The 27,467-nt window shown below is 44.9% G+C and overlaps 1 protein-coding gene across 1 annotated transcript in view; it reads left to right on the top strand.

The window, feature by feature from the left end:
* RYR3 (ryanodine receptor 3) overlaps positions 1–27,467 on the top strand; it is a 367,593-nt gene that overhangs the window by 310,603 nt on the left and 29,523 nt on the right. Inside the window, exons 70-87 of the mRNA XM_049611650.1 lie at positions 987–1,001; positions 3,730–3,900; positions 4,873–4,932; positions 6,462–6,593; positions 7,586–7,698; positions 10,496–10,592; positions 12,174–12,280; positions 12,701–12,752; positions 13,736–13,792; positions 14,986–15,085; positions 15,237–15,316; positions 16,791–16,867; positions 20,129–20,202; positions 20,447–20,464; positions 20,901–20,981; positions 21,458–21,546; positions 22,775–22,903; positions 25,981–26,085. Of these exons, the coding sequence (XP_049467607.1) occupies positions 987–1,001; positions 3,730–3,900; positions 4,873–4,932; positions 6,462–6,593; positions 7,586–7,698; positions 10,496–10,592; positions 12,174–12,280; positions 12,701–12,752; positions 13,736–13,792; positions 14,986–15,085; positions 15,237–15,316; positions 16,791–16,867; positions 20,129–20,202; positions 20,447–20,464; positions 20,901–20,981; positions 21,458–21,546; positions 22,775–22,903; positions 25,981–26,085 (1,557 nt within the window). The remainder of the gene's footprint in view (positions 1–986; positions 1,002–3,729; positions 3,901–4,872; positions 4,933–6,461; positions 6,594–7,585; positions 7,699–10,495; positions 10,593–12,173; positions 12,281–12,700; positions 12,753–13,735; positions 13,793–14,985; positions 15,086–15,236; positions 15,317–16,790; positions 16,868–20,128; positions 20,203–20,446; positions 20,465–20,900; positions 20,982–21,457; positions 21,547–22,774; positions 22,904–25,980; positions 26,086–27,467) is intronic.

The following is a 27,467-nucleotide window of genomic DNA, read 5'->3' as shown; positions in this document are numbered from 1 at the left end:
GTCTCCCCCTGGGGGTGGGGGAGGGCTTCCCCTCCCTCTCTCACTCTTTTCTACCCTACCCACCTCCCCCCTCCTCCATCCTCCTCCCTCCTCTCATTGCCTTCCCTCCTTTGCTTTCTCTCTCTTGATTTCTCATTCTCAGGCTGGCTTGCAGAAATTCACCTTTCCCCCTAATACCTAATGTTGGGTTGACTTGCCTTCATTTAACCTTTTAGTGGGGATAAGAACTTCACATGGTGCAGGCTTGCCTATTTTTATTTTATTTTTTTAAACGTTTTCTCTTTTTTTTAATGTTTGCTTCTTTTGAGAGAAAGAGTGCGTGTGTGCAAGCAGGAAAGGGGCAGAGAGCGAGGGGAGAGTGAATCCCAAGCAGGCTCTGACCTGAACTGAAATCAAGAGTCGGACGCTTAAGTAACTGAGCCACCCAGGTGCCCCTAGAGGACTTCTTGTTAGCAAACCTCCTTTTCATGGAAGCACACACATTGCCCCTTAGCCCAGTTCTTCCTTCTCTTTTCCCAACCACAGATCTGCTGAAGGTGATAATGTGGGTGGGTGGAAGGAAGAAAGAAAATGGGGTCTTTGGTTACATGACAGATTATCTACAGCCCACCCAGGTGAAAGGAGGGAGGAAAGGGAGGGGAAAGGCTCTAGATCTAAAAGGTTCGTGTGGGCGGCCAGACCAGAAGCCCACGTGGGTCTGAGTGGCACACGCTCAGGGAGGTTAATCTTCAAGGTGAACTTGACTCGGGGGTGTTTTGCTTGGTTTGGGTGTAAGTCCTCTTGACCAAATTAACCTCCATACTAACCTCCCGCTCACTTTTCATGCCATGCTCAACTGGCTTCCAGAACTGTTGAGTTTCGGTTGTGCTGGCTGACAAATGGGGGCTAAGAAGCTATGACTAACATGTGCTACCTTATGCCTTGGACCCCTGCTTTTTACTGACTGACTCTTCTCCTTGTTTCTTTTCTTTTGTCTTCCCACACAGGCCATGCAAGTAAAGGTACAGGTCAAATGCATGACGTGTCTTTTCTGTCGTAGTATTAGAGGTGCCAGGCTCTGGCCACCCTCTGCACTGTGATCACCATGGGGGTGGTACAGAATGGATCTTCCCACCTGGAGGTCCCCCAGGCCTGCTCCAGGGAAGACACCTGCCCGTCAAAGAGTGAATGTAGGCCTACCCACCCTTGGAATGGGGAAGCCGGGGAAGCCAGCCAAGCCTCACCCTAACCGAGGTCTCCTTGCTATCTCTGCTCCCTTCCCCAGCTGCCCACTCTGCAGCCAGCACACTGACAGAGATAGGGATGCCGACAGGGCGTAGAGCCCAGGAGGCTCACCCCTCTGCTGTGCCATGCAGGGGCAGAGTCCTCTGTGCTGTCAGTGGCCCCAGGTTTTTCACACTGTATACCTCTGCCTCTTATGCAAGGCTCCCTTGACCTAAAGAGTTTTCCAATGACTCACCTTCAAGATCTGAAATCAGATAACCATGTGTTTTTGCACGAAGTGTGCATATGGTGGAATAAACCCTGGGACGACTTTCCAGTGACCCATACAGATGAGAACCTGGAAATATTTCTCTCTGTTCATTAATGTGTGTCTGCTGCCATTGTTACAAGCTCCCTGCCCTAGGCTGTGTGACAGAGAAAAGGAGACGTGCAAGAGCTAGGTCACTAGCCCTTAGTTAGAGAGGGAAAATGGAGCCATGGCCAGGTAGACTTGGGTCTGGATGTTGACTCAGATGCTCACCTGCTGTATGACCTTGGAAAAATCCTTTACCTTCCCTGACCATCATGTTCTCACTTACATAACGGACTTGTTTGTGTATCAGAGTTATTGGGAAGATTAGAAATGTTTTATTTAAGTAGCAGGCACATTGGAGTCACATCACACATGCAGCATTTATAACAAGAACACCATGAGATTGGCGAAATAAAATAGAGCGAGCAAGAAATTATTTGACTCGGGTATCAAATCCGCCTCATTACATTTTGCATATTTACTTGATTGCATACTGCATGTTACTATTTACCATTTACATTTATATGTACAGGGCACCTCGTAGTACAGGACACAAAACCAGGTTCTGTCCTTTATGGATGATGTTCAAGGGGAATGTAGACCGTAAAGGAGTTTTGCCTTGGGCACGACCTTTAGAATTCTATGCCTGATGGTAGAACATGTGAGGAACCTAGCAAGCACTCAGTAAATGATAGAACTCTTCGCGGTCTTTGCGGGAGCCAGCTTTCACTTTCCACCATGTTCTGGAACACACGAAGCTGCCTTCTCTTAGGCTCCTTTCTTACCCACTGCTCATTATTTCTGACCACCCCCTCCCTCTGCTGTCCCGGGCCTGACCTGCTGTTTTGGAGCACCCAGCACAAGGTGCCCTGCAACCAGCAGAATTGTCTGGTGGTGTTTGGCCGGCCTCAGTTTTGCTGGCCAGGAGCTTCGCTGTGGTTGCTGTCATGTAACCACCTGAAGGTACAGTCACCACAGGCTGGGTGAAGGCAATCACATCCATTTTAAGAGTGTCCATTAATAATGACGATCCTCTTTCATACTTTAAAGGTAATTTAAAGTAATTGAAGAGATCAGTCCCAAGGCAGTGTTAATTCTCACCCTCCTCTTCTCTCAGAAAACCTGTGCCTCCTAAGATGAATTCTGCTCCAGCTCAGGGTCCCAAGTCTCACACTGCCAGTTCCGGGAGAGGCCCCTGGCCTCCCGCTGCTCCCAGAGCCCTGTGTCTATATGTCGTCATAAACCACAGTACTGCCCCCTGATTCCTGCAAACATTTCACAGGCACCTCATAAAGCCAGGCTTCACTGGGCTCCATGTGTCTTTCCCTCCACAGCCCCTGCTTCTGGCTCTCCGACATTCCCACACTTCCATTAAGCACCTGCCCAACTGACGCAAAGTCTAGCAAGTGAGGTAGCAGGTGGACAGTGTGCTCCTTCAGAGGCTGACCTCACAAAAATCCAGTCGCTGCAGGGCTTGTGTCCTTGAGTCTACCCATAGGCCATGTGTCAGGGACACTGAGGGTTCTCAATTGAGAGCCTCAGTGCAGAACCTTGAACTCTTCTGAAACCTACTACTCCGGTGGGTGGACTTCACTGGGTAGATTCAGTTTAAGCAAAAGAAGGGTGGACTCTCGCAGACTGGGGGAGTTCTATTCAGTGTTTCTCCGAGCTTTCCCCTGCCAGATCCCAAAGCAGCCCTACTTTGGGACTTGTGTTTTCCGGTGAGAATTTGCACTGCCTCGGGGTAGAGGTTGAGCGGGATGCGGTGCTCCAAAACACTGGCTTCAGCCTTGGCAACAGAGCAGTTCAACGTAGAACATCTTCCGTGTGTTTACTGATGCCCCAGCATCAGGATTCTCAGTTCTTTCCTGGAGTCATCTCATCAGTTATCAAACCATTCTTTTGGAAAGACACCAGTTTATTTGTTCATTTGGGCCCGGAAACGAGTGAGCCAAGACTGCAGGTGTCCGTGGTGTGTGTCCACTTACGTGGTTCTGTGAGCATGTGCACAGGGAGAGGGCACAGGACCAGTGCTGGTCCTTTATGGCCACCCGGTTGTGTTTCACACACTCCTCTCACTGTGCTTTGACAGGTACTGAGCCCCCCGCTCCCCCTGTACTGACAGGGCCACAAGGAGGGAGGCTGCCTCCAAGAGGAGGCCGTTCCTCTCAGAATCACTGAGCCCCTCTGTTTATTTCAACCTCATCTCCTAGTCTGGAGGACAGGACCAGGAACGGAAGAAGACCAAGCGGAGGGGAGACTTATACTCCATCCAGACCTCTCTCATCGTGGCTGCGCTCAAGAAAATGCTGCCCATTGGTTTGAATATGTGCACGCCAGGCGATCAGGAGCTAATCTCCCTTGCAAAGTCACGATACAGCTATGTAAGTCCCCCGTCTGCTCTGGCTGAGTGTGGAATACTGGTGGTGGCAGCTCCTCAGAGCCTGAAGGGCTAGTTCTCCTTCCCAGGGCGACAGATGAACAGAAACCAAGGTGCACACAGGCGATACACTCTCACCTTTACTGGTTTGGGGGTGCCTGGGTGGCTTAGTGGGTTGCGCATCTGACTCTTGATTCCAGCTCTTGTCATGATCCCAGGGTTGTGGGATTGAGCCCCACCTCAGGCTCTGTGCTGAGCATGGAGCCTATTTAAGATTCCCACGCTCTCTCCCTCCCTCCCTCCCTTCCACTTGCTCTCTCTCTCTCCCTAAAAATAAAAATAAAATAATAAATTAAAAAAAAAAAAAACTGGTTTAGGGCGCCTGGGTGGCTCAGTCAGTTAAGCGTCAGACTTCGGCTCAGGTCATGATCTCACGGTCTGTGAGTTCGAGCCCCGCATCGGGCTCTGTGCTGACAGCTCAGAGTCTGGAGCCTGCTTCAGATTCTGTGTCTCCCTCTCTCTCTGACCCTCCCCCATTCATGCTCTGTCTCTCTCTCTGTCTCAAAAATAAACATTAAAAAAAATTTTTAAAAAAACTGGTTTGAGAGCACATGCCCTTAGGACAAGTCTATAATTTTTCTTCTTTTGTTCTTATAATAAACATTGCAGCTGGGCGCCTGGATGGCTCAGTCAGTTAAGCATCCGACTGTTGGCTTCCGATTGGGTCGTGATCACATAGTTCTTGAGTTTGAGTCCCGTGTCGGGCTCCAAGCTGACAGTGCAGAGCCTGCTTGGGATTTTCTCTCTCTCTCTCTCTGCTGCTTCCCCTGCTCACTCTTGTCTCTCTCTCAAAATAAATAAACTTAAAAAAAAAGATCTCAGCAAAACTGCCCATATGCTGCCCATACATCCCTGCACCTTACTTTATATTTCCATAGTGACCTCTAGGAATAAAACTGAACGTCTCTTTCCACAGAGGGATACCGATGAAGAGGTGAAAGAACATGTGCGGAATAACTTGCACCTGCAGGAAAAGGTGATGGGGCAGGAAGACGGAACTCATGCAGGCTTCCCTCTGGCTGTAGGGGGCCCTCCTCCCATTTAGTTTACTCCTGTTCTCTCTAACGTGTTCTAAAAAATGTCTCCCAGTACTGATGTTTAAGTGGTAGGACTAGCTCTCTGCCTTTAGTTTTTGTTGTTGTTGGGGGGAGGGGCGGGGGGGGTGTAGGGTTCGCCCTTCATTTTTGTTCTTTCCTTTGCTATTACAAAGAGGATGCAAAGAGGCATTTAATGAAGCATGCCTTCCCACCTGCCATGTATAAACATCCAGCCATAGTAGGGGGGTTAGATCAGGTCTCAAAATTTACTGACTGTGAGGCTTCTTCAACAGTGAAATGGACACGTGGGGGGTGGGGGAGTTTTAGCACAGCCTGATCTAGAGATTTGGAGTTGGTACAAACCGGGGGTGGGGGGGGGCGGGGAGGACCACTTGGATTTTAAAGGCTGTCTGAGATTTTTTTTCCAGGCCTGTGAATCTGAACAACTCTTTCCTCAGGCATAATACGCCCTAAGATGCGGGATTAGGCTGACACAAAGAGCCACTTCTTTCTACCCCAAACATATGGGTATAGTGGGGAAAATACGCTACACAAAAAGGCAGTAAAAAGATATCCCAAGTGCCAGGATAAACAAGACACTGTAAATCACAGGAATGAGGAGAAGTTGATGCAGCTGGGAAAATTAATAGAGCTTTCTGAACCATATATGTATCTTAGACGCTGGGGTTGTTAATAGCCTTCAACGAAGAAGAGTGTGGGACCTAATTACCCATGCTGTGCACAAATGCAGAGCAAGAAACTTACATAAAATTAGCCTTAAACCTTACCTATAAATCTCCTATAGAGACAACCCTAAAACCACTTGGAGACTCTCCACCTCTTAGAATACAGGCTAACATGCCAATAAATAAAACTCCACCTGAAGACAAGGTCATGTTTAAACAACAACAAAAAAAACATGAAAGAAAATCCACCATCATTAGAGAATCAGAAGATGTAACCAAGAGAAGAATTCAAGCTTAAGGAACTGTAGAAAGAAATTTAAAAATTAGTGTGGTTGATAAATATTTAAAGAGCTAAAGATAGCTATGGTAGCCATAAAGCAACACTTGCTCTTTCATTTTTTTTTAAGGAGAGTAGATATGGGATTGACAAAAACCACGTAGTGATTACAAAAGTTAAAAGCATTCATTAAAATTAAAAATCCAATTTGTAGGTCAAAAAACAGGCTAGGCACAGCTGAAAAGAAAATTTATGAATTGGAAGGTTGATTTCAGGAAATTAGAATGCAGTACAGATAGAAAGGGATGGAAATAGGATGAGTTAAGAGATACAGGCTAGAATACAAAGTTTCTATGTAGCATCTACAATGTTCCGGTGAAGATGATAGAGAAAATGAGAAAGAAGCAGTAACAGAAGAGTCTCAGGTGCTCTGAAACCACGTGAGGAGTCAAGGCTTTTTCAGTGCAAGAGGTGCTGCTCACCTCCTGTGTGCTTTAATTTGCAGTCGGATGACCCAGCAGTAAAGTGGCAGCTGAACCTCTACAAAGATGTTTTGAAGAGTGAAGAACCTTCCAATCCAGAAAAGACCGTAGAGCGTGTACAGAGAATTTCCGCAGCTGTCTTCCATCTGGAGCAGGTAAGGCACATCTGCCCTGAGGACTGAGGAAGCGAGACTGCCCTGGAGACTAGAAAGCTGATCTCTACACTCAGCTCTTAGTTAAGTGTTCTTGGGGCACCTGGATGGCTCAGTCTAAGGGTAAGCATCCGACTTCAGGCCAGGTCATGATCCCGCTTCATGGGTTCGAGCCCTGTGTTGGGCTCTGTGCTGACAGCTCGGAGCCTGGAGCCTGCTTCAGATTCTGTATCTCTTCCTTTCTCTCTCTCTGCCCCTCTCCTGCTTGCACTCTGTCTCTCTGTCTCCCAAAAATAAGTAAATAGTAAAAAAAAAATTTTTTTTTAATGTTATCATAAGACCCAAAACCAGGAACAAGTATCATCCCAGCTCACCTCCAGATGTCATCTTGGTGCCTGGTGGTAGCAGATTCCTCAATGCTTTTCCCTCAGAGGTTTTCTTTCTTTATTTTCTTTCTTTCCTTTTTTTTTTTTTTTTTTTTTTTACAAATTTTTGCCTTTAGATCAATGACCCCTTCAAATCCCCCTACCCATTTGTAAACCTTCTATTAGGCAATAAACATACAAAAACAGGAGAAGGCAGAAAACCTAAGACCTCCACAAACTGAATCATTTGCTCCTGAGGGGCGCCTGGGTGGCTCTGTTGGGTAAGCGTCCGACTTGAGCTCAGGTCTTGATCTCACGGTCCGTGAGTTCAAGCCCCACGTCAGGCTGTATGCTGACAGCTCAGAGCCTGGAGCCTACTTTGGGTTCTGTGTCTCCCTCTCTCTCTGCCCCTCCCCCACTCGCGCGCGCGCGCTCTCTCTCTCTCTCTCTCTCTCTCTCTCTCAAAAATAAACAATAAAAAAAAATTGAATAATTTGCTGCTGGGTACCTTTGGCTGGCTGTGGTTGAGAAATCAGAACTCTTGCAGGGTTGTGAAGCCTTAGCTGCAGGTGACTCCCTCCTGCCACCCAGTTAGCCTGGTGTGCACCTACCCTTGTGGTGTCTTCTCAGGTCGAACAGCCTTTGAGGTCCAAGAAGGCAGTCTGGCACAAACTGTTATCAAAGCAGCGGAAACGGGCAGTGGTGGCCTGTTTCAGGATGGCCCCTCTGTACAACTTGCCCAGGTAAGTATTCTGTCATATTCTTCTGGCATGGGAGCCAGTAATGGGAATTAAGGTTTCCTCCCTCAGCTGTGCTCCCTTGTGGCACGAACACCCATGATCCAAGTTTTCCAATGGAGTTTTCCATAAATGGCGCCCTTACAGTCTGCATGTAGTATCATGGGCTATTAAGGCAGTCAAGGTAAGCAGAAAAACTGAAAACACATGTGATTCCCTAGTGCCCCATGCCTGCCTTAACTCCCCATTTTACACCTTAAAGTCAGCCCAGTTAGCATATGGAAGCTCTTAGTTTTACTGAGGTGGGATTCTTTGTGAGGATGTAAAGGAACCCTGGGAAAAGGAGGGTCTCGAAAATGCTTTACTCAGAATCCATCAACAGATCAAACAATGTATCTATACTGAGGTACTTGGATGGCCCCAAAATTACTTTGTTTCCTCATCAGCTACAGAAATGTAACTTGAGAATCCCTGCACACAGTGTCATCACCCTCAAGATGAAGAAAGGGCACTGGCTAAAGATGTCGTAAGAGGCCAGTTATGGGCATATTGCCTTATCTATGTGGTCAGTCTATACTCTGCAGTCAAAAATATGTGAAGACTTTTCTGAAATGTACTCCCTCAACACAGGGCAGAGTATCAGTGCAGATTGGATAAACGTTGACCACTAACACTTGACTCGGTGTCATTGGCCATGTGGCGGTTCTCCCATCCTCAGACTGATTGCAGAGTCAACAAGGTCGGGCCTGTGACCAGTAAACAAAGCTGGTGATAGAATATCAGCCTCTGCTTCATCAGCTTGCAAATCAGTATGAACCATCCTCACCTGGTCAGGAAAAATAAACTGACTTGGAAAGGCATTTTCTGAGTGTAAATAAATGTTCCCTTGGACTATGAGCTAACAGACGATTCCTAGGCTTGACACTTGCTTTCAGCAGATTGTGTTTCTTGGCCATCATTCATTCTGTGACCCTGTGTTGAGCCAATTGGCCTCCTGAGCTTTCCCATTGGGGTCTTTGAAGATAGTGAAGATTGATGACCTCTGAGGCACACACCTGGTCCTCCAGGACTCTTGAGAAAACAGACTAGTGTCTTCGGAAGTAGAATTCATGAACGAGAAGCCAAAATTTTAAGTCAAATAGTCGTGGGTATGAAGGCCACTAAAGTCCTGGCAGAAAAGTGAAATTCATAGCCCAGCAGAGAAGGCAAAAATGCACAGGATTTTTGTCTGTTTCCTAGAAGTGGTGAAGTATCCAAAGGCATCGGCTTTCCTCTGTGGTAGAGGCCCATGCCTCATGTGCTAACTGGGTCTCCGGGAGGACTCTGTTCTCAGCCCATGTCTCCAGGGCCAGCCAGGCAGAAATGAAATCTCACGAAACAAGCATTTTTTTTCCTAAATCCTTTGAAAATGTTAGTAGCATCCTCTTATGTTTTGGTTGCTCCTTCAGCAACCCTCTCTACCCCTGTACAGGGAACAGTTAAGTCCAGGAATTCACTGTGTCTTTGATGAAATGTGGCCAGGCCCGCCTGTAACCCAGCTTTTTAGAGAGTTTGCCTTGGATTTCTCCCCAGCATGGAGGATTGTAGGTATATTTTATAACAACAATAATAAAAACAGAGAGGCTGGTGGTGGAGACCACTTCTTTCTCCACCTTGTCATGATGTAAACTGCATGGAGTCTTCCAGATGGAAGGGCTAAAGGGATTTATTTTATTATGTGAAAACTGTTTCTCTGATGTTAGTTTTTAAAAGACAACCTGTGTGCTTTTCTCCAGACACAAAATTAACAATTTCTTCCTGACCACCTTTCAACGGGTTTGGCTGGAAAAGGTTAATGAAAAAACTCAGTATGACAGGCTTATACCCATTTTAATGGTAATGTAACCTGTGGAGAGACCCACTCACTTTCTGCACACTCCTCCTTTCTTGATTCATGATTTAACATTACCATAAACACACAAATTTGTACAATTTTTAAGAAGACCTCTGATTGGTCAGAATTCGAAGAAAGACGGCAAGGGTCGTGTTCTTCCAGAAACCAAGGTCAGGTCTTAGATGACTCTGATGTTGACCTGCATCTTATTTTTTTACTCCTTCCCTCTCACCACTATCCTCACCTCTGGGAATCAGTTAACCACGATTCAGTGCCATATTCCCAGGAGTCAGTCCTGGCTTTTAGAGAGTAGGTGGCTCTTGACAGTTACTCAGTGTTCCAGGGCCACCACTGGAGTCCATGCGGCATACAGAAGTGGTGCTCGAAGCATAGCACACCCAAGTCTTGCCTTCCTAACAAAAGCCGGAGCACCTTGGAGGTGTCATTCCTTGGAGACACTGCAAAGGACCCATGCTTTGCTGCTTTCGATATATCTGCGGCTACACCACTCGCCGTCGGCATTACTTAAATGGGATTACCTGGACAGGTTATTGGCCAAAAGGGATAACCACATTGCCATATTAACCAGATACTTCAGGATTGTGTCTTGGCCCAATGAATCATTTACCATTAGAGGAGAAATGTGATAAAGACCCCTCGTGACCAGAGTAGGAATTCAGTTACCACCAGCTCCCCCCACTAACCATGATTAGTTCATTCAGAAGGTGTTCCAGACATTCGGGAACTGGCATGTTAGAGGGTTCTGGTTTCTTTGAAATTAATGCTTCTGGTGTACTTCCGGCTGCCCTGACCAATCAGAAGGCAAGAATTGTACAAAAGTCTGTCCTGCTTACTAACCGTTAACCACCCAAACTAAAACAAGGTGTGCCATGGATCCCTCTTGACCTCACTCTCACCCCTTCCGCTCAGGCACCGCTCCATTAACCTCTTCCTCCATGGCTATCAGAGATTTTGGATAGAAACAGAGGAGTATTCCTTTGAAGAGAAACTAGTACAGGACTTGGCTGTAAGTACTGACTCAGCTGGAAGCAGATATGGGTGTGAATGAATTTGACTTTTGTATTCATGTGTGTGTGTTGTAACAGTTAAACATTCACAAAGAATCGGATGTATCCGTTGGGAAGGAACTAACTGTAAATTCTCAGAGGAGGCCCTGCTAATGGTCGTAGGAGCCAGAGGATGAATTTCACTTGGAGGTGCTACTGTTACCATCCTCATCATCATTATTAACAACTAACATTTCTCGGGATGCACAGCCATGCGATGAAAAGTTCACGCTAAGTGAAGTTTTGAGCACCATTGGTTGCAGGAGGCCACCCCGTCCTAGCCGAGGCTCTGCATTTCTGGCCAGTAGCTCTGCTTTAGGGAAGGCACATCCAAATCCCCTTCCTGCATTTCACATTCCTGTATCTGGCCCTTCAGAAAACGTGTCATGCCCCGTCTCTAACAGACTTCATGCTCTAAAACTACTTAAAACGACATGCAAGGGGAAAAAAGCTGACTGCAGAAGCACCACAGAGCCTCGTCCTGGTTCAGACAAAAAATAAACCCTCCATTCCATTGACCAACCCATGGTTCTTTTTTCTCTTTCCCCTTACTTCCCCCGCTTATTTTTTCTCTCATCCCTTAGTCTCTCTGTTAATCTTGTTCTGTGTTTCTCATATCCAGTCTTTTGTTTCTCTTTCCCTGTCTCCCTTTGTTTCTTTTCCTTCTCCTCTCTTTTTTGCTTTTAATCCTTTCTCTCCCATTTTTCTCCCATTTGTCTTTATGCCCTTCATTCTTTTCCTCTACTCCCATCAGTGAGAATGACGGCTCTTAAGTTTTCCCAGCTTCTTGATGAGGGTGAACTTGACAGTGAGCCCTGCCCTTTCGGCCCTGCCCTTCGGAACCATTCACGCAGCCTGCGTAGCTCTCACAATTTACTGAATATGGTATGCCCTGCGGGCTCTGCCGCTGCTAGAAACTCCCACCTCTTGCATCAGCTGCTATTTCCTTTTCCATAAGAGAAGATTGAGAAGAGTTAAAGAGGAGAAACTGCCAGGCTTGGAGCTCCAGGATGACATCATTCAGGAAGAAGATTTTAGAATCAGCAGTGAAGTTAGGAGAGAAATGGATAGTTAGCAGACCCCAAATGGCCCCGGTGTTTTATAACTCCTGCCCCACCCCTAGTTCCAGCCCACCTCTCCAGGAGAACTTTCAAGTGTTGACCGAGAGGTCCAGCCTCTCGGGGAGCTGTCCAGAGCCTCCCTCCTGAACTCAGGTGCCCAGAGCTTGCATGAGACTTCTGCTCACTGGAGTCTGTAGCTCCTCCCTTGTGGTCAGGCTTTTGCTTTTCCTTTCATTTGGTTGGAATTGAGAATTGCAATGTTTCTTTGGCTGAAAATATATATATATATATATTTACGTCCCAAACCTTGCATCCTTAAGGGCTTCTCACCCAGTGATAAACATACGACATAGTGGTTTCTCTCTGTGCTTTGATCTGACGCACTGTGTGCCTTGCGCTTTCCCTTCTCTTTGTTCGCATGTGGTTGTGTGGCTTGTGCTGAGGTCCATGCCTAACACGTGTCTGCGTTGGTTTGTGTAGAAATGCCCCAAGGTGGAAGAGGAGGAGGAGGAGGAGACAGACAAGCACCCAGACCCACTTCATCAGATCATTCTCCATTTTAGCCGCAATGCTCTCACGGAGAGGAGGTCAGCACCAGCAGAGCGTCCTGCTTCTCAGAAGCACCGGGAGTGGCTGTACCAGCCCCACACCTCCATCCCACAGACGGCACTGCCTGGAAAAGGGGTGCCAGATTCAAACAGTTCTTCCTGGCTGCCCTATTGTTGGCCATCAGGAACCATCCGGGGAAACTACATAAGCCACAGCCCTCTCGTCATAACGTGAGACACTGAGGCTGAAGAGAAGCCTGCAACTGTAACCTTCATCCCTGAATTCCACCATCAGCCAATGCTGGTGCAGATTTTCAGAGCGGTTTCTAAGAATCCGGGTGGGGGAAGGGGTTTGTTCATTCACTCACTAGTACATATAGTTTAAGATTTCTGTGGCTCTTAGTCTTTTCTGCTGAGTCCAAAAAAGAGCCTGCTAAATATTTCCTCCATTCTTTCCAGCAAATTGGAAGACGACCCCTTGTACACCTCCTATTCCAGCATGATGGCCAAGGTACACCTGAGTTTTCTGCTCTCATCGTCTCAGTCTTTCTCTCTTCCCTTTTGCCTCTTCAGACACACGAAAACTGTCATTTTGAACAGCAGGGCATAGGACTCGGTCATGACATGGACTCCAGGCACTGCACAATTCATGTGCCATAGGGGTGACATTAGCAAACCATTCCACCATCCCCCTCAGGAAACTCGGAAGCATTGTGGAAACAGTGGGTGCCAATGGCTCAGTTCACCTGGCAGTTCCAAGCCAGCTATATGGAGTTTAGGTGTATAGACTGTCTTTGCATTTTCAGTCAATGTTCAGAACATATCCAAAAACTCAAACACATCTGTAGGTGAAGGAAGTTCAGTACATTTGGAAACAGGCTTTAGACACTGGAATGAGAGCCTGTGCTCTGGCAGAGGCAGAGTGACATTGTTCCTATGTCACGTAGAGTGACCGTGGCCTCCAGAATGCTGAGTGGTAAGGGAATTGCTCCTTCTCAAATGTGAAACCTTCACATCAGGCAGAAAGAGGGATAAGTTGGGGTACAGGAGCACCTGTTCCTTTAGCTGCTGCACCACAGGGTCATGATGAGAAGGAGCACTTTGGGATTCGCATCCTAGGTGTCTCCAGTCTTGTTGCCAAGCCCCGAGCTCTTGTTTGGAAAGGGACAGCTCCCTGCACTCTTGCCTCCCTTTACACCAGAACTTTATATGGTGGAAGAGTTCAGGTCTATGGTTAAACCAGGTAGGTCCCTGCTGGCTCTGTGAGCTTGGTGTTCCCATTTCTCATTTCTGAACCCCTTGGTAGCTGCAAAGATGACATTTCGAGTAGAATGTTGCCCTGCAGTGGTCAAAATGTTCTTGGCTTACAAAGTGCTGAGGTCCTGAGGTGCGTGTGAATTACATCCTGTCCCCTGCCCTTGCACAGTAGAACAGTCTTGTTTATGAGGCTTATCTTTAACTTGTTTCCTCCTTTCCCTGTTCCACGGAATCCAGAGTTGTCAGAGTGGGGAGGACGAAGAAGAAGAGGAAGACAAGGAAAAGACATTTGAAGTAAGTTTTTACTAAGATTGAAGACAGGGCCACCCTCCAAAGCCAAAAGCAACAATCAGACCTTCAGAGGTGGGTGCTGACATTAACCATGTGGCTCGCCCACCACGTGTATCTGGTGACAAGCACACAGGTCTGCGTGCATGGAGCGCATGCGTTAGCCATGGTTCTGTTGTCTCTCTTCCAACCTAAGGAAAAGTAGCAGGCACCCAGTCAGTCCACAAACCCCCCCCCCATGGGTTTGGTCTTCTGGGAAATTTTGTACTCCTACTCAAATATGGTAGCAACAGGAGCGAGAGAAGGACAAATTCAAACGTCTAAACATGAAAGCTGAAACCAATGGAGACACTAGGGTGATTTTTGCACTACTATTCTATAAATGTAATTACTAGCAATTTTGATTTTGAGGCATGCAGGACTCAGAGTCTCCCAAGATAAAAACCCTATTAGTTTACTGGTACCCTTTTTATAGAGACAGTAGACAACAGTGAAAGTAACTATAATTATAGTTCTGGAAGGCCTTGACATTCTAGTATTCCATATTTGGTAAAGTCTGTTAATGGTGGCCTGAGCATTCTAAAAAAAACTTTTTTTTAATGTTTATTTATTTTTGAGATAGAGAGAGAGCATGAATGGAGGAGGGTCAGAGAGAGAGGGAGACACGGAATCTGAAACAGGCTCCGGGCTCTGAGCTGTCAGCACAGAGCCCGACACAGGGCTCAAACTCACAGACTGTGAGATCATGACTCGAGCTGAAGTCGGACGCTCAACCGACTGAGCCACCCAGGCGCCCCGGCCTGAGTATTCTAGATAAATGGGTGTTCTCTACATTCAGGCAGATTTGCTTCACCTGAGCCCTCAGCAGGTTTCACTGTATGTTGGAACATTGAAAACAAACACATTTTCACCAGGGGTCACTTCCTATAATTATAGTATTACAGGGGAATGGGCTATGTTTCCTACCAGTGCAGAAAGTGGGAAATTCATCATCACCATAGGAGTGAATTGTGGATGGGCAGTTTTGGAAAGCTGAATAGTGTCTGAAAACCAACCTCAGATGTCTCCTCTGTTCAAAATTACATGTGTTGCCTTCCTTAAGCAGATTCTCTCCCTCAGTGTACCTTACCATGGCAGATTGCCTGAGGATTAATAAATCTTCCCTTGCTTTGTTTTTTGTGGTTGTTTTTTCTTTCCAGGAGAAGGAAATGGAAAAGCAGAAAACCCTCTACCAACAAGCTCGACTGCATGAGCGTGGGGCTGCAGAGATGGTCCTCCAGATGATAAGTGCCAGCAAAGGTGATTCTGTGATTTGTGGATGGGCCCTGTAGCTACCACAGTGATAGCACACTGTGCCACGAAGTCATTATTAAAGAGTCCCAACAAAGCCCAGTAGATGTGATTTACCCTCTGTTTCCTTGGTAATTCAATCGAATCTTCACCATGGCAGGTGAGATGAGCCCCATGGTGGTTGAGACTCTGAAGCTGGGGATCGCCATTCTGAATGGGGGCAACGCTGGTGTACAACAGGTACTGGGGACTCGCAGTTGGTAGTGCACACTTCCCAGGGTATCCCCAGTTGGCAGCTGTCACACTTCGGGCGAGAGGTGTTGGCTCTGCTACAGCGGGAGCCACCCAGAATCACCTGTGCTGGTGTTTTGCCCTTAGTGGCCAATTATATCAGAGTAGCTGGGAACACAGATAAAACCGGAGCTAGGAGGCTACAGATAAATGTATGCTTGATAAAGAGGGTTTATCCATGGTTCAAAGAGAAAAACATTTAATTTTTTCATCATCAGATGATTTATTTCTTGTACAAACAGGCTCTGAAGGAAGTTCTCTAAGCCTTAGGTTTTTATTTTAATCATTTTATGTATTAGCTGTCTTCCCATGAGCAAGGAGCCCAGTCGGTTAAGTGGAGTTCATAAACCTCACACACCTGTTTGTCCATTCATTCATTTGTTTATTCGTTCATTCAGTAACTGTATTGTGATTGCTGACAACACTAAGGTCAGCCTCTGTTCTGGGATGAAGGGTACGGCAGTGAATGAAGCAACCACAAACTCTTGCCACCACGCATTAAATGAGAACACACGGAAGCCTAATGGGGAGCTCCTGGCACATGGAACTCATTCAACAATCTGAGTTGAAACTGGTTGAAGGAGACAGGAAGATTCTGGTGTCTCCAGGGCCCTCCAGGCTCTGCCTGAAATCATCTGTGTGCCCAGGAATGTGACATTTCAAAGACTCTTGGCATTCGTGAGGGTTACATCACAGAGAGATGTAGCCTGTGAGAACTTCCAGATTTATAACTACCATTATTGTACATAATTTTTCCCAGCCTTTCATTCTTCCCAAACCAATTTGTCACGAAAGAACTTCCATTTTCTAAGACACCCTTCACTTTCTCTTCTCTTCCGTCACCACCCCATCAGTTGATTTTCTTTTCTTTTCTTTTCTTTTCTTTTCTTTTCTTTTCTTTCTTTCTTTTTTACATTTTTATGATGTTCAGACAAAGTTACTGCCTTCCCAGTAACAGAGAACAGAGGTAACAAAGTCTGATTGTGAAAGACAGTGAACTCAACTGGGTTCATTACTGGCTAAGCTCCTTGCTCCAGGGTACCATACTGAGCACATGAGTTTTTCATATTCTATCTCAGCAACATTTAACTAGATCACAGTCCTGGTGCTTGTTCCCAAATGGGAGAGACTTTAAACAGTAAATCTGTGAATGCCCATGGTCTCCTATACTGCCCTAGCACAAATGCCAGTGGATCTTTATAAAATAAAATGTCCATCCAAAGAGATTCCGGTTCCATAACAAGAGGGTGGGGCTCAGGCACATGGAAAGGTTTGTGTGGTTCTAATGCTTACCCAAGATTACAAACCACCTGGATATGACTCTGTGTGACTGGGCTTGGCATTTCTCCATAACATTTGGGAGGGTCAGTATTTGTGGAATAATTTACATTGCTTTTCCTTTTAAAATGTGTCTCCCTTATAGAAAATGCTAGATTACCTAAAGGAGAAAAAGGATGCTGGATTCTTTCAAAGCCTTTCCGGCCTTATGCAGTCTTGCAGGTAAATATGGGAAAACCACCTATAGCGTTTTTTTTCTGTTCAGAAGAAAGAAGAATGGGGTGAGGAGGAGCACAAAATAGAATAGTTTGTCAAGGAATTGTTGAGGAAAGACCTACCTGCCTTAGAAAGCTAAAAGGATGGGGATTGTTCCTCCAGTCTGTAAGATTACGTTCAAAGAGCATACAGAAGGGAAAATGTAATCTCCATTGCACACACACACACCTGGTTCGGTTTTTTAATTACCTTTACCTCCTTTTTGGGGGTATGTTGTTTGTCTCAGAGCTGAGTGTTTCGCTTAAACATAAATCCTCATAAAAGTCAATCCAGAAAAGAATGAAAAAGAGGAGGAATACCTCACTAGGACTCTAATGCTGTGTTTTCATTAGACCCATTAGGCACTTTGTTAATCTTCATCCTTAACAATTCTTGGAGCCTGAGTAAGTATGGGGTGGGTACATATTTTGACAGATCCGTTTCGACAGAGGGACATCCTAACCCAGGAATGTTTTGCCATAGCCTAAAAACCAAAGCGTTAAACTTCGCACTTTTATTACCATGTGTGTAAGCATCACCTCATGGCTGACCCCCTGACGAATGAACAATGTGTAGCCAAAGGTCATAAGGTTACCATACTTGCTCATTTTGGAAACAAGCTAGCAATCTTTCCAAGAAAAGTGTCAGTTTATCCTGTAAGATTCATATGTATTGTGAATAGTCTACAACTCGTTCTGAAAGAAATCAAGGTTGGGACACCTGGTGGCTCAGTTGATTAAGCGTCCAAGTCTTGGCTTAGGCTCAGGCCATGAACTTACAATTAGTGAGTTCAAGCCCCACATCAGGCTCTGCATTGATGGTGTGGAGCCTGCTTGAAATTCTCCCTCTCCCTCTCCACCTCCCTCTCTTTCTCTCTCTACCTCCCTCTTTCTCTCTCCCTCCCTCCCTCTCTCTCTCCCTCTCTGCCCCTCCCCAACTCGTTCTCTCACGTGCTCTCAGAATAAATAGGTAAGCTTTAAAAAAAAAGAAAGAAGGGTGCCTCATTGGTTAAGACTCCGACTTCAGCTCAGGTCATGATCTCATGGTTTGTAGGTTTGAGCCCCCCCCCCCCCCCCACATCAGACTGTGCTGACAGCTCAGAGCCTAGAGCCTGCTTCGAATTCTGTGTCTCCCTCTCTCTCTCTGCCCCTCCCCTGTTAACTTTCTGTCTCTTTCTTTCTCTCCCTCTCTCAAAAATTAACAAACATTAAAAATTTTAAATAAAAAAAAAGAAAGCAAAGTTATAATTATCTAGCTCATTTTCCTCTAATTAATATTCTTAAAAATAGAGCATTAGGCTTTGCACTTAAAAATTTGCAGGATGGACATTCTTTTGGTGGAGTTCATAATTTTGCTAATCTTCTTTGATGGAGTAAATATCGCACCCAGGGGTTGTAGGGAGCATATTTGAGCTGCAGTACAATCCCTTATACTGAGCTCCATTTTTCCCCCACCAATGACCAACCCATTTATTACCTCTCTCAGGAAAAGAAAATGTGATAGTGTCCGACCTGACCCACTCAGTGTAAAATAGTACATGTGGACTCAGAGATGCCAAAAATCAAGGCAGTCCAGTTCCATATTGCCCATGAAATTCTCAATTAAATTTCTGAGTGTTCTCTTAGTAGTCTGTAATACTTCCTATTACTAAACTCATTTATAATGATGGCTTGGAGAGACAAGTGACATACCTTTAGAAGCCAACTGAGTTCTCACAGAAGTTTTAGGATATTTTTATGCTTTTCTACTGATTATAAAAATAATACGTATTTGTAAAATATTGAAACAGAGAAGTTAAAACATTTGAAATGGGTGGCTTGGAACACCGTAAGGGTCAGAAATGTCTCCAGATTGTCTGCTGAATCAGAACTGCTGCTTTAAAGCAGCTATGTCCAAAGGCCCTGTTTCCCTTGACAGCAAAACCCAAATAGAAGGATGGTTTTATGTTATTGAGAAGACCCTGTTTACAGCAGGATCTGAGAAAAACCAACAATATGGCAGTAGGAATTTTCACTGTTTTCTCTTTATTTATTTTTTTAATGTTTATTTATTTTTGAGACAGAGAGAGACAGAGCATGAATGGGGAGGGGCAGAGAGAGAGGGAGACACAGAATCGGAAGCAGGCTCCAGGCTCTGAGCCATCAGCCCAGAGCCCGACGCGGGGCTCGAACTCGCGGACCGCGAGATCGTGACCTGAGCTGAAGTCGGACACTTAACCGACTGAGCCACCCAGGCGCCCCACTGTTTTCTCTTTAAAATGTATCTAAGTTGCAGAAGATCTGTGGCTCCCTAAAAGGGGGAAGAAATGCTGGATTTTTCCCTAATGTCTTTCCAATCCAACGGTCATTTCCTTTGCCCAGTGGTAAAAGGAAGGCAAAGTTTTGTGGACTCTTAAAGGACTCAGCCACAAGCTACCCTAACAGCTAGATTTTTGTGAGACCTTGTATGATGTTCTGTAAAGTCTTTCAGAGTCGGGAAGGAGTTAGAGCCTGTCACAGAACTAGAATGAGTCCCAATTGGAAATAATATGATTATACATTGTCCTCTTTATCAAGTTCTGTGGTGGTGCTCGTGGCTCCTGGCTAAGTAGGATTTGGTGGTGGCTGTGACTGAGAAATTTGGAGAAAGTGTGGGAACAAGAAAAAAAAAGGGCCAGCTTATTACAGGTTCAGGAATACTACGGACACCGTTGCCCCCCGAAAGCTTCATCCAGCTACTGTTGGCTTCTGAATGATGCAACAATTCTAAAAGGGTGTGACCCTTTGAAATCTGAAATTTGTAGCCCTTTCCATCCATGTTCATTCTGAGCACTAAAAACTACAGTTCCTTGTGATTCTCAGAATAGGTAAATGCAGGAGGTGAGCATTAATTAGTGCAATTTAAAGTCAACTTTCTTTTGGGAGCTCTTAGAAGCAGATTATTCCAACTCTACTTGAGAAACCTTTCTAAATTTTCACGCGTAAGAAAGGGCTCAAACTGGACAAACAAGGGCAGTTGTAACTCTTTCTAACCATTCTCCGTGCATGTCTGTGAGCTGTGGGCGTCCTTGGACAACACCGCTTGGCACAAATCCAGGGAACTATCACACTTTCAACCACACTGTAATGTGTTAGGCCATTTATGGTAATATAATGACAAGATTCTTAGTCAATAGGTACAAGTGACGTTAGAAATCCATTTTCCTGGCGTGCGTAGCCCTGAACCTTGTTTCCTCTTGTCTGTTACAAGTGTCCTTGATTTGAATGCATTTGAGAGGCAGAATAAAGCTGAAGGCCTGGGGATGGTTACTGAGGAAGGAACACGTAAGTAACGAATGAATGTGAAGGCCATTCTCTTCCTGATTTCTTCGTTAACTATTTCTGGTTAGAGCCCCTGCTCGGTGCATCTAAACGTGCAAGGGTGTGCTCACTTTCAGCACAATATTTCCACCGGTAGCTTTGATAAAGGCTGGATGTGTCCATAGAGCCAATCTTAACTAGACACAGTTTATCATGGTCCTTATGATTTTTCTTACTTTTCATTCTTCTGTTTTTCTCTTATCCCCAGTCATTGTCCGTGAGCGTGGTAAGTCTGAGTTTGTGGCTCAAGTTGTGTACCATGTGTGTGTGAGTCCCCAGGGACCTTACTTAGTTGCTGCAGTGCAGACACATTTTAGGCTTGGTGGTTGCATGTGAAGCTTAACTCAGCAGTTCAATGCCTAATTAAGGAACTGTCTTCCATCTGTAAAGCATGGGTGTGGACTGTGAACCATTACTGCCCTTAGCCTAGCTGTTTTCCTCACAAATGCATGGGGGGTAGGGGGCTAAACATTTTAGCTTTGTTGGTCATTGCATTTTGCGGCCTCAGCTCCAGGTTAATAGGGTTTTTCCCCCCTGCAGTTAAAGTTCCCTTTCTGAAATGTTCTGACACAGGCCCTGTATCAATTTTGCTGCTGTTTTGCATCAGAAAGTATTCTGTGTTGAGAAGCCAAACAAATGCTCACCAGTATTCTGTTTTCAAGGTGAAAAAGTACTCCAGAATGACGAGTTTACACGAGATCTCTTTAGATTCCTGCAGTTACTTTGTGAAGGACATAACAGTGGTAAGTGGAACAGATTGATTTGTCAAAGGAAAACAACATTCAGGTGCCAAATTATGATTCAGCTCAGGATGCCACATTTAATACAACCAGCTGTTGGCTGAAGGACGACAGCTAATCCATTCCTAAAAAAAAAAAAAAAAAAAAAAACACCTTATGTAAAAGGAACTTTAACGTCAGGGCTGATGTTATTTAGTGCCACCCAGGCTAAGTTGCTTCCAGAAGCTTCAGATGGTGAATCTAAACACCCTCCCCTTTCTGTCAAGTCCCTCGGGGCTCATTAAGTCCACTTTCTGGCATCACCAGGGTGGGGGGGCTCAGGGCAGAACTCTGTCCTGCAGGACCTGCCAGGACCCAAACAGGATGGCCTTGTGTAAGGCTTTTCACGTAGCACGTCTCTTCTGAGTTCAGCCGAGGGGACTTGCCCAGCTCCCTCGGCATGCTGGGAACAGGCTCTGACCCAGCCCTGGTGTTCTCAGACTTCCAGAACTTCCTGCGGACTCAGATGGGCAACACCACCACTGTCAATGTCATCATCAGTACCGTGGACTACCTCCTGCGTCTGCAGGTGAGTGGGTCTAGGATGGTGGCATAGGGCTCACGTACGTCTCCAGAAGCTGAACACAGTTACCATGGGGTCAGGGAAGGCCCCGCGTACAGTCAAGCCCCAATAAGAAAGGGATTATAATTTATGTCCACACACTTAGGGGAAGTCAAACACCTAAATATGTGTGTTTGAAGACTAAAATAGGGAACTTGGTTAAATATCAAATCATCTGTTATAAAATGCTGGTTTACTTCAGTTTTGCCGGTGAAAACCTCACCGCAGTGCCCTAGAGCCACAATGCATGGATGCATTGAATGCATGAATGAAATGCATGAATGAAAACAGATTTTTTTACTAGGAAACAGAGGTACAGACGAGGGTGGGAATGAGTCTTAAGAAGTCGCTTTGTGCTTAGGAAGTCACTCGGTTCAACTGTTGGAAAGAATTCCAAATAATATCAGGAAAATCTACACAAACATAAAAAGATTCTCTTTTCTCTCTGCTGACTCTTCACCCTGGTTCCGCAGCTTACAGTTGTGACCTGGAGCCATCTGTTTAACCTCCGTGTGTTCCAATTTTCTCATCTGTAAAATGGGTAGCACCCATCTCCTAGGATAGTAAAGATGGAGAGGTTAAACGTATGCAGCGAGTCAGAACGATACGTGGCACCTAACAGTGTCAGCTGATGTGTTGCCTCCATTGTGCCCATTTTTTGGATGATAATCAGTATTGCCTTTAATGTATGTTTTTCATTGTGAGTAAGTTGTCCTACATCATGGTCACCAACGTCCAGCTGAACACTATCCTCTTTCCTATCTGTTCTTTTTTAAAGGGGTATATGTACCTAAAAGACGCTAAGGATGAGATATGTCTGCGCTTTCTCAGAGTCCTGAGTCTCTCTTTTTCTTAATTTTTTTTAATGTGTATTTATTTTTGAGAGACACAAACAGAGCATGAGTCGGGGAGGGACAGAGAGAGAGGGAGACACAGACTCGGAAGCAGGCTCCCGGGTCTGAGCTGTCAGCACAGAGTCCAATACTGAGCTCAAGCTCATGAACCATGAGATCATGACCTGAGCAGAAGTCGGATGCTTAACTGACTGAGCCACCCAGGTGGCCCGAGTCCTGGGTTTCTATCTTTACAAAGAGGTCATAGAAATGTAGGATTCTCTTGTACTCTTCCTGAACATTGGGTTTAGCATCACAGACTGAAATTTGAGAAATACTAAACTCTACTTGTTTATTCTTAGGAATCAATCAGTGATTTCTACTGGTATTATTCAGGGAAGGACATCATTGATGAATCTGGACAGCACAACTTTTCCAAAGCTCTGGCAGTCACGAAGCAGATTTTCAATTCTCTTACAGAATACATCCAGGTATGTGCTATAGAATGGATGCCTGAAAACAGAACATTTTTAACATTCTCATGTTCTGTATCCCATACAGAATATTTGGATGCATATATGGACTGTGCATCTGGCCCTAACACTGACAATATTTATCGACAGATAGGAGCCAGTTGTACGAGAGAACTCCCAACAGCACTACCCTCTATGAGAAGCTATAGTTAATCTCCCTCTCCGTGACCTAGTCATAGCGTTGTCCTACTCTGCATTTATCTAGTTACGTTTTCCTTTCCCTTCTGGACTGAAAACTTGCTGCAGGCAGAAAATTTCTCATTCAATCTAAAATTCTTCATTTCTAGCACAAGCAGCACATCCTAGGTGTTCAGTAAGCATGGAGAATGGCGTGGAGTAATTGATAGAATGAAGGAATAAAGGTATAAATGGGGTTATCCTGAGTCTTTAGATCAAAAACAGAATTTATGACAGCCTACTAGTTTCTCAGAGATTCACTCTGTGGAAAAGGTAACTTAGCACATAAACTCTGTCCAGTGGCAGTCAAGTCTAGAAATGAATTTCAAGTTGAACATTCAGATCTTGCAGTGCTCTTTCTCTGTTTACAACAGCCTGTGGTCATTGCCTACAGTGGTCTAACAACTGTAAAAACAGGGTGTACTCAGGCATAATTTTCTATGATATCAGTAGCCATATCATAGTCCTCTGGGATGTAATACAAGATTTATTTTATTTTATTTTATTTTATTTTATTTTATTTTATTTTATTTTATTTTTACATTTTTTTTTAACATTTATTTATTTTTGAGACAGAAAGAGGCAGAGCATGAACGGGGGAGGGTCAGAGAGAGGGAGACACAGAATCTGAAACAAGCTCTGGGCTCTGAGCCGTCAGCACAGAGCCCGACGTGGGGCTCGAATTCACGGACCGCGAGATCATGACCTGAGCTGAAGTTGGCCGCTTAACCAACTGAGCCGCCCAGGCGCCCCACAAGATATATTTTAAAAACCATCTCATGAGCCAACCAGCACACTCCAATTATATTTGCTTATTAAACTACATACAGAACTATCAACTTGAAAAGGAATATTTTAAGGGAGAGATCAGCCCTTGTTTTACTCAAGGATTGTAAGAACATGGCGAGAGAAACGTAGAAGCAGGTGACTGATCTGAAGGGTGACAGAATGTGAAATACCTGTGAAGGGCATTGAACAGATTTGACAGGCATTTGATTTGCTCTCTGTGGAACCCATTCTAATCTTCAGAATTTCCCTTGGAGCACTTAACCCAAAAGGGAAAAAAAAAGCTTATTTTTGGTGAATGTAAGTTTCTTACAACAGCTGGTTTTGTTCCAAAAATAATCTAGGGGCTTCTACGGATCAGACACCAAATGCACACGAACAATGATTTTTTCAACAAGCTTAGATGACTTAGGAAGGCAGGCAATATCTCTTGTGCTGCCCTCTCCCCTGGACATTCTGCCAAGGCTTTTCTAGAACTTTAGATGCTACATGTGTTCTTTTTGGAAATTTATTTTGAAGAGTGATTTGGAGATGAGTTAAAGGATAAAAACGAAATAAACTATAAGGAAGAGTGAATAATGAGAAATGAAGGCAGAAAATGACAGAAGAATCTAAGTGTATAAAAAAATGTAAAAAATGATCTCCCTGAAGGGGTGGGGAATAAGATACTGACCTAAGAAACTTTGGAAATGAATACAGACTGTAAGACCAAAGGCAAAAGGAACTGTACATGAACACTTTAGTTGCTAAAGTTTTTCTTGTGTTAATAATTCTGTACCCATTCTACATATATAATGGAAGTGAGCAGTCATTAAATGGCAGGGGCAAGGTTTCCCCCTGGTGAATGGAAGGTTACAGATACACAAGGAGAAGCAGCTAGATGACCCCAGTGGAAATGCATTAGAGTTGGCTACATCAGTATGCTAAGTTCATGCTCAACTTAATACTAATGCAGATAGAAACATTTCTATATATTTTGTATACACAAATACCTGCTGCTCTGTCAGCTGAGAGGGCCTTAAAGTAATGACATCACAGTAGAAGCAAGCACAACTAGCTGGTTTCTAATGGCTTCTAATACCATTCTCCAGTGAGAGGAACCAGGCTTCTTAGAGAAAGGGCTGGTCCAAGTGCTGGGGCAAGAAATCTATCGGATGAGACTGGAGAATCCTATAGTGCAAGGAAATGCAAAAAAAAAAACATGGGGTTATGTCCAAGGGACATAGGAGCCAACTGAAAGAGCTCCCAGTGGCCAAAACTGGAAAAATTTGAGTGACAAAATAAATAAAGTAGTATTGGATGATAACCCAAAGCAGAAGATGAAGATGTGAAGTCCATATTAATGTGAATAAATGACTAAATATATAAGAAAGAATAGACAAATCTCCCATGTGGAAGAATTCCAAACAGTTTATTTTTTTAAGTGTTGATTCAATAATGTAAAAAGAGGAAAGGTTATTAACGGAAAATGCAAACTGGGAATGAAGTCATCCCTCTATGTTTGGCTTTCAGAAAAGGTAGAGATGATATTCCATCTAAAGTTTACGTTAATGATATGAAGACCCTAAAGGCAGTTGAACATTAGCAATATTATCCACATTTTTTTTTTACCTGATAGCTATGTGATCATGCATTTTATGTATAGCTTTGACTGAAAACAGTAGGGCTTGCTTTTCAAATTGTGGAAGCCTGAAGTTCCTCAGAATCCCTCTTAGGCCAAGGCGTAGGTGAGAGGTGGGCAGGACGGGTTTTCAGTCCTGTATCAACCAGAGCATTTAACTTTTAAATCATGTTCTTTGTTGTAGTATTTTATTTGAAGAACGCATTCTGAAGCTAACACAAAAATATCTGAAAATCACTGCACTGTGAAATTCCTAGTGGTGTTTTGTAGGTCTAGGTTCCTACAATAGGGGGCAAAAAGGAATACCTTGGGAAAATACTGACCCACAAAATAGATGTCTTTTGGAAAGAGCTATCTGCTAATAGAAGCAGGTGTCATATGCGCTTACTAGGGCAAGTTGCAGAGTGGCTCATAATGTTTAAGTGAAATAAGGATGCCCTCCTTTCCATAGGGCCCTTGCATTGGGAACCAACAGAGCCTGGCTCACAGCAGGCTGTGGGATGCAGTGGTCGGCTTCCTGCACGTATTTGCTAATATGCAGATGAAACTCTCTCAGGTACTGTGGCCCTTCCCTGCTGTGTCATTGGTGTGAAATGTGAAATCAGTCCCCACCCCTTGGTATTCCCCCCCCCCCCCCCCCCCGTGTGGATGTGGCTGCTTGATCAAATGGCTAGAAAAGCCTTGCAGATTAGATCTCACTTTTAAAACTGAGGGCTTCAATGCGAGACAGGAAGGAATGCCTGGGGGGTTGGGGCAGGGGAGGGGGGGGGGGGGGGGAGCCCAGACAGGTTTTGCATGGATGCAGCTTCCTTCCTTGTGTCCTACCAAACTGCCCTTTCATAATTGCCTCAACACTTGCTTTTTATGATGCTAATCCTTTATGCTTCCTTGTCACTGTTTTGTCAATTTATGACAATCTATCAGCCCTGTCTGGGTCTGTCAAATGTCTGCATGTCTCTGTAATTCATACATCCCTTCTCTCTTACCTTGGCTTCCCCTCCCTCCCCCTCTCTGCCTTTCCTTCTCACTCCCCATCTCTCTGGCAAGATGAATCAGAATCGCTCAGAGCGTTTATCATGAACAAATAAATGTAGTGTATGTGGTTGTCGATCACTTCTCTCCATGGCAACCCATGAGGGAGAACTTCAGGATATGTTTCAGGCTGATTAGAGTAACATTTGCAGCATTAATTTAAGTAATGTGTATCTAAAATTTTCAAGGCTGTCACATCTGCCTCCTCTCTTCTGGAATGTGCTATTTAACCCTTTCATTTTTCCCCTTTTGACTCTGGCCTTAATGGGAGGAGAGAGCTCTTGGGAGCGCTGCTAATTTGGCAGTAATAGGTCCACTCCTGTCAGCCCAGCCAGGGCAGTGCAGTGCAGAGGCTCTGGAGATGGGAGCCTGGCCCTGCAACCTCCTCACTGGTGACTTTCAGGAAGTCACTCCCCCTTCCTGGTGTTTGGTTCCATCATCTATGAAATGTTGGGAATTAGAACAGATGATGTGAGGTCTCTTCCAGCTCTTAATATTCCACACTTCTGTGATATTCTGTGTATGGCTATGACCCACACCAAAGAGGGGGTAATCCTTCTGATTGAAAGACTAGACAAAGAACTGTGTATTTGGGAGAGAGAGAGTCTGTACAAGAAGTGTGGCCCAGAATGCATTTTTTAATCTCACCCTGAGACTACTCACCTCCTATCTTCCAAGGATTATTTTCCTTCTGTGACATAGAGTTGAAAACAGAGGGGTAACTTGGCAATGCCCCGTCTGCAATGCTGAAGTGAAAACCAAACAGACTAGTATCAAAACCATCCAGAGGAATAGCCTCAATTATATAACATTTTAAGGGACCAGTGGCAGCCAGATCACCACCAATTAGAATCAGGAGACCCTAAATTAATCCAGAAAGAAAGGAGAACCCACTTGGTGTTTATA

Source organism: Panthera uncia, assembly GCF_023721935.1.
Source record: "Panthera uncia isolate 11264 chromosome B3 unlocalized genomic scaffold, Puncia_PCG_1.0 HiC_scaffold_1, whole genome shotgun sequence".
In the NCBI taxonomy this organism is placed as follows: domain Eukaryota; kingdom Metazoa; phylum Chordata; class Mammalia; order Carnivora; family Felidae; genus Panthera; species Panthera uncia.
Note: the sequence above shows the minus strand (reverse complement) of the source record. Positions and strands in the feature narration are given on the sequence as shown.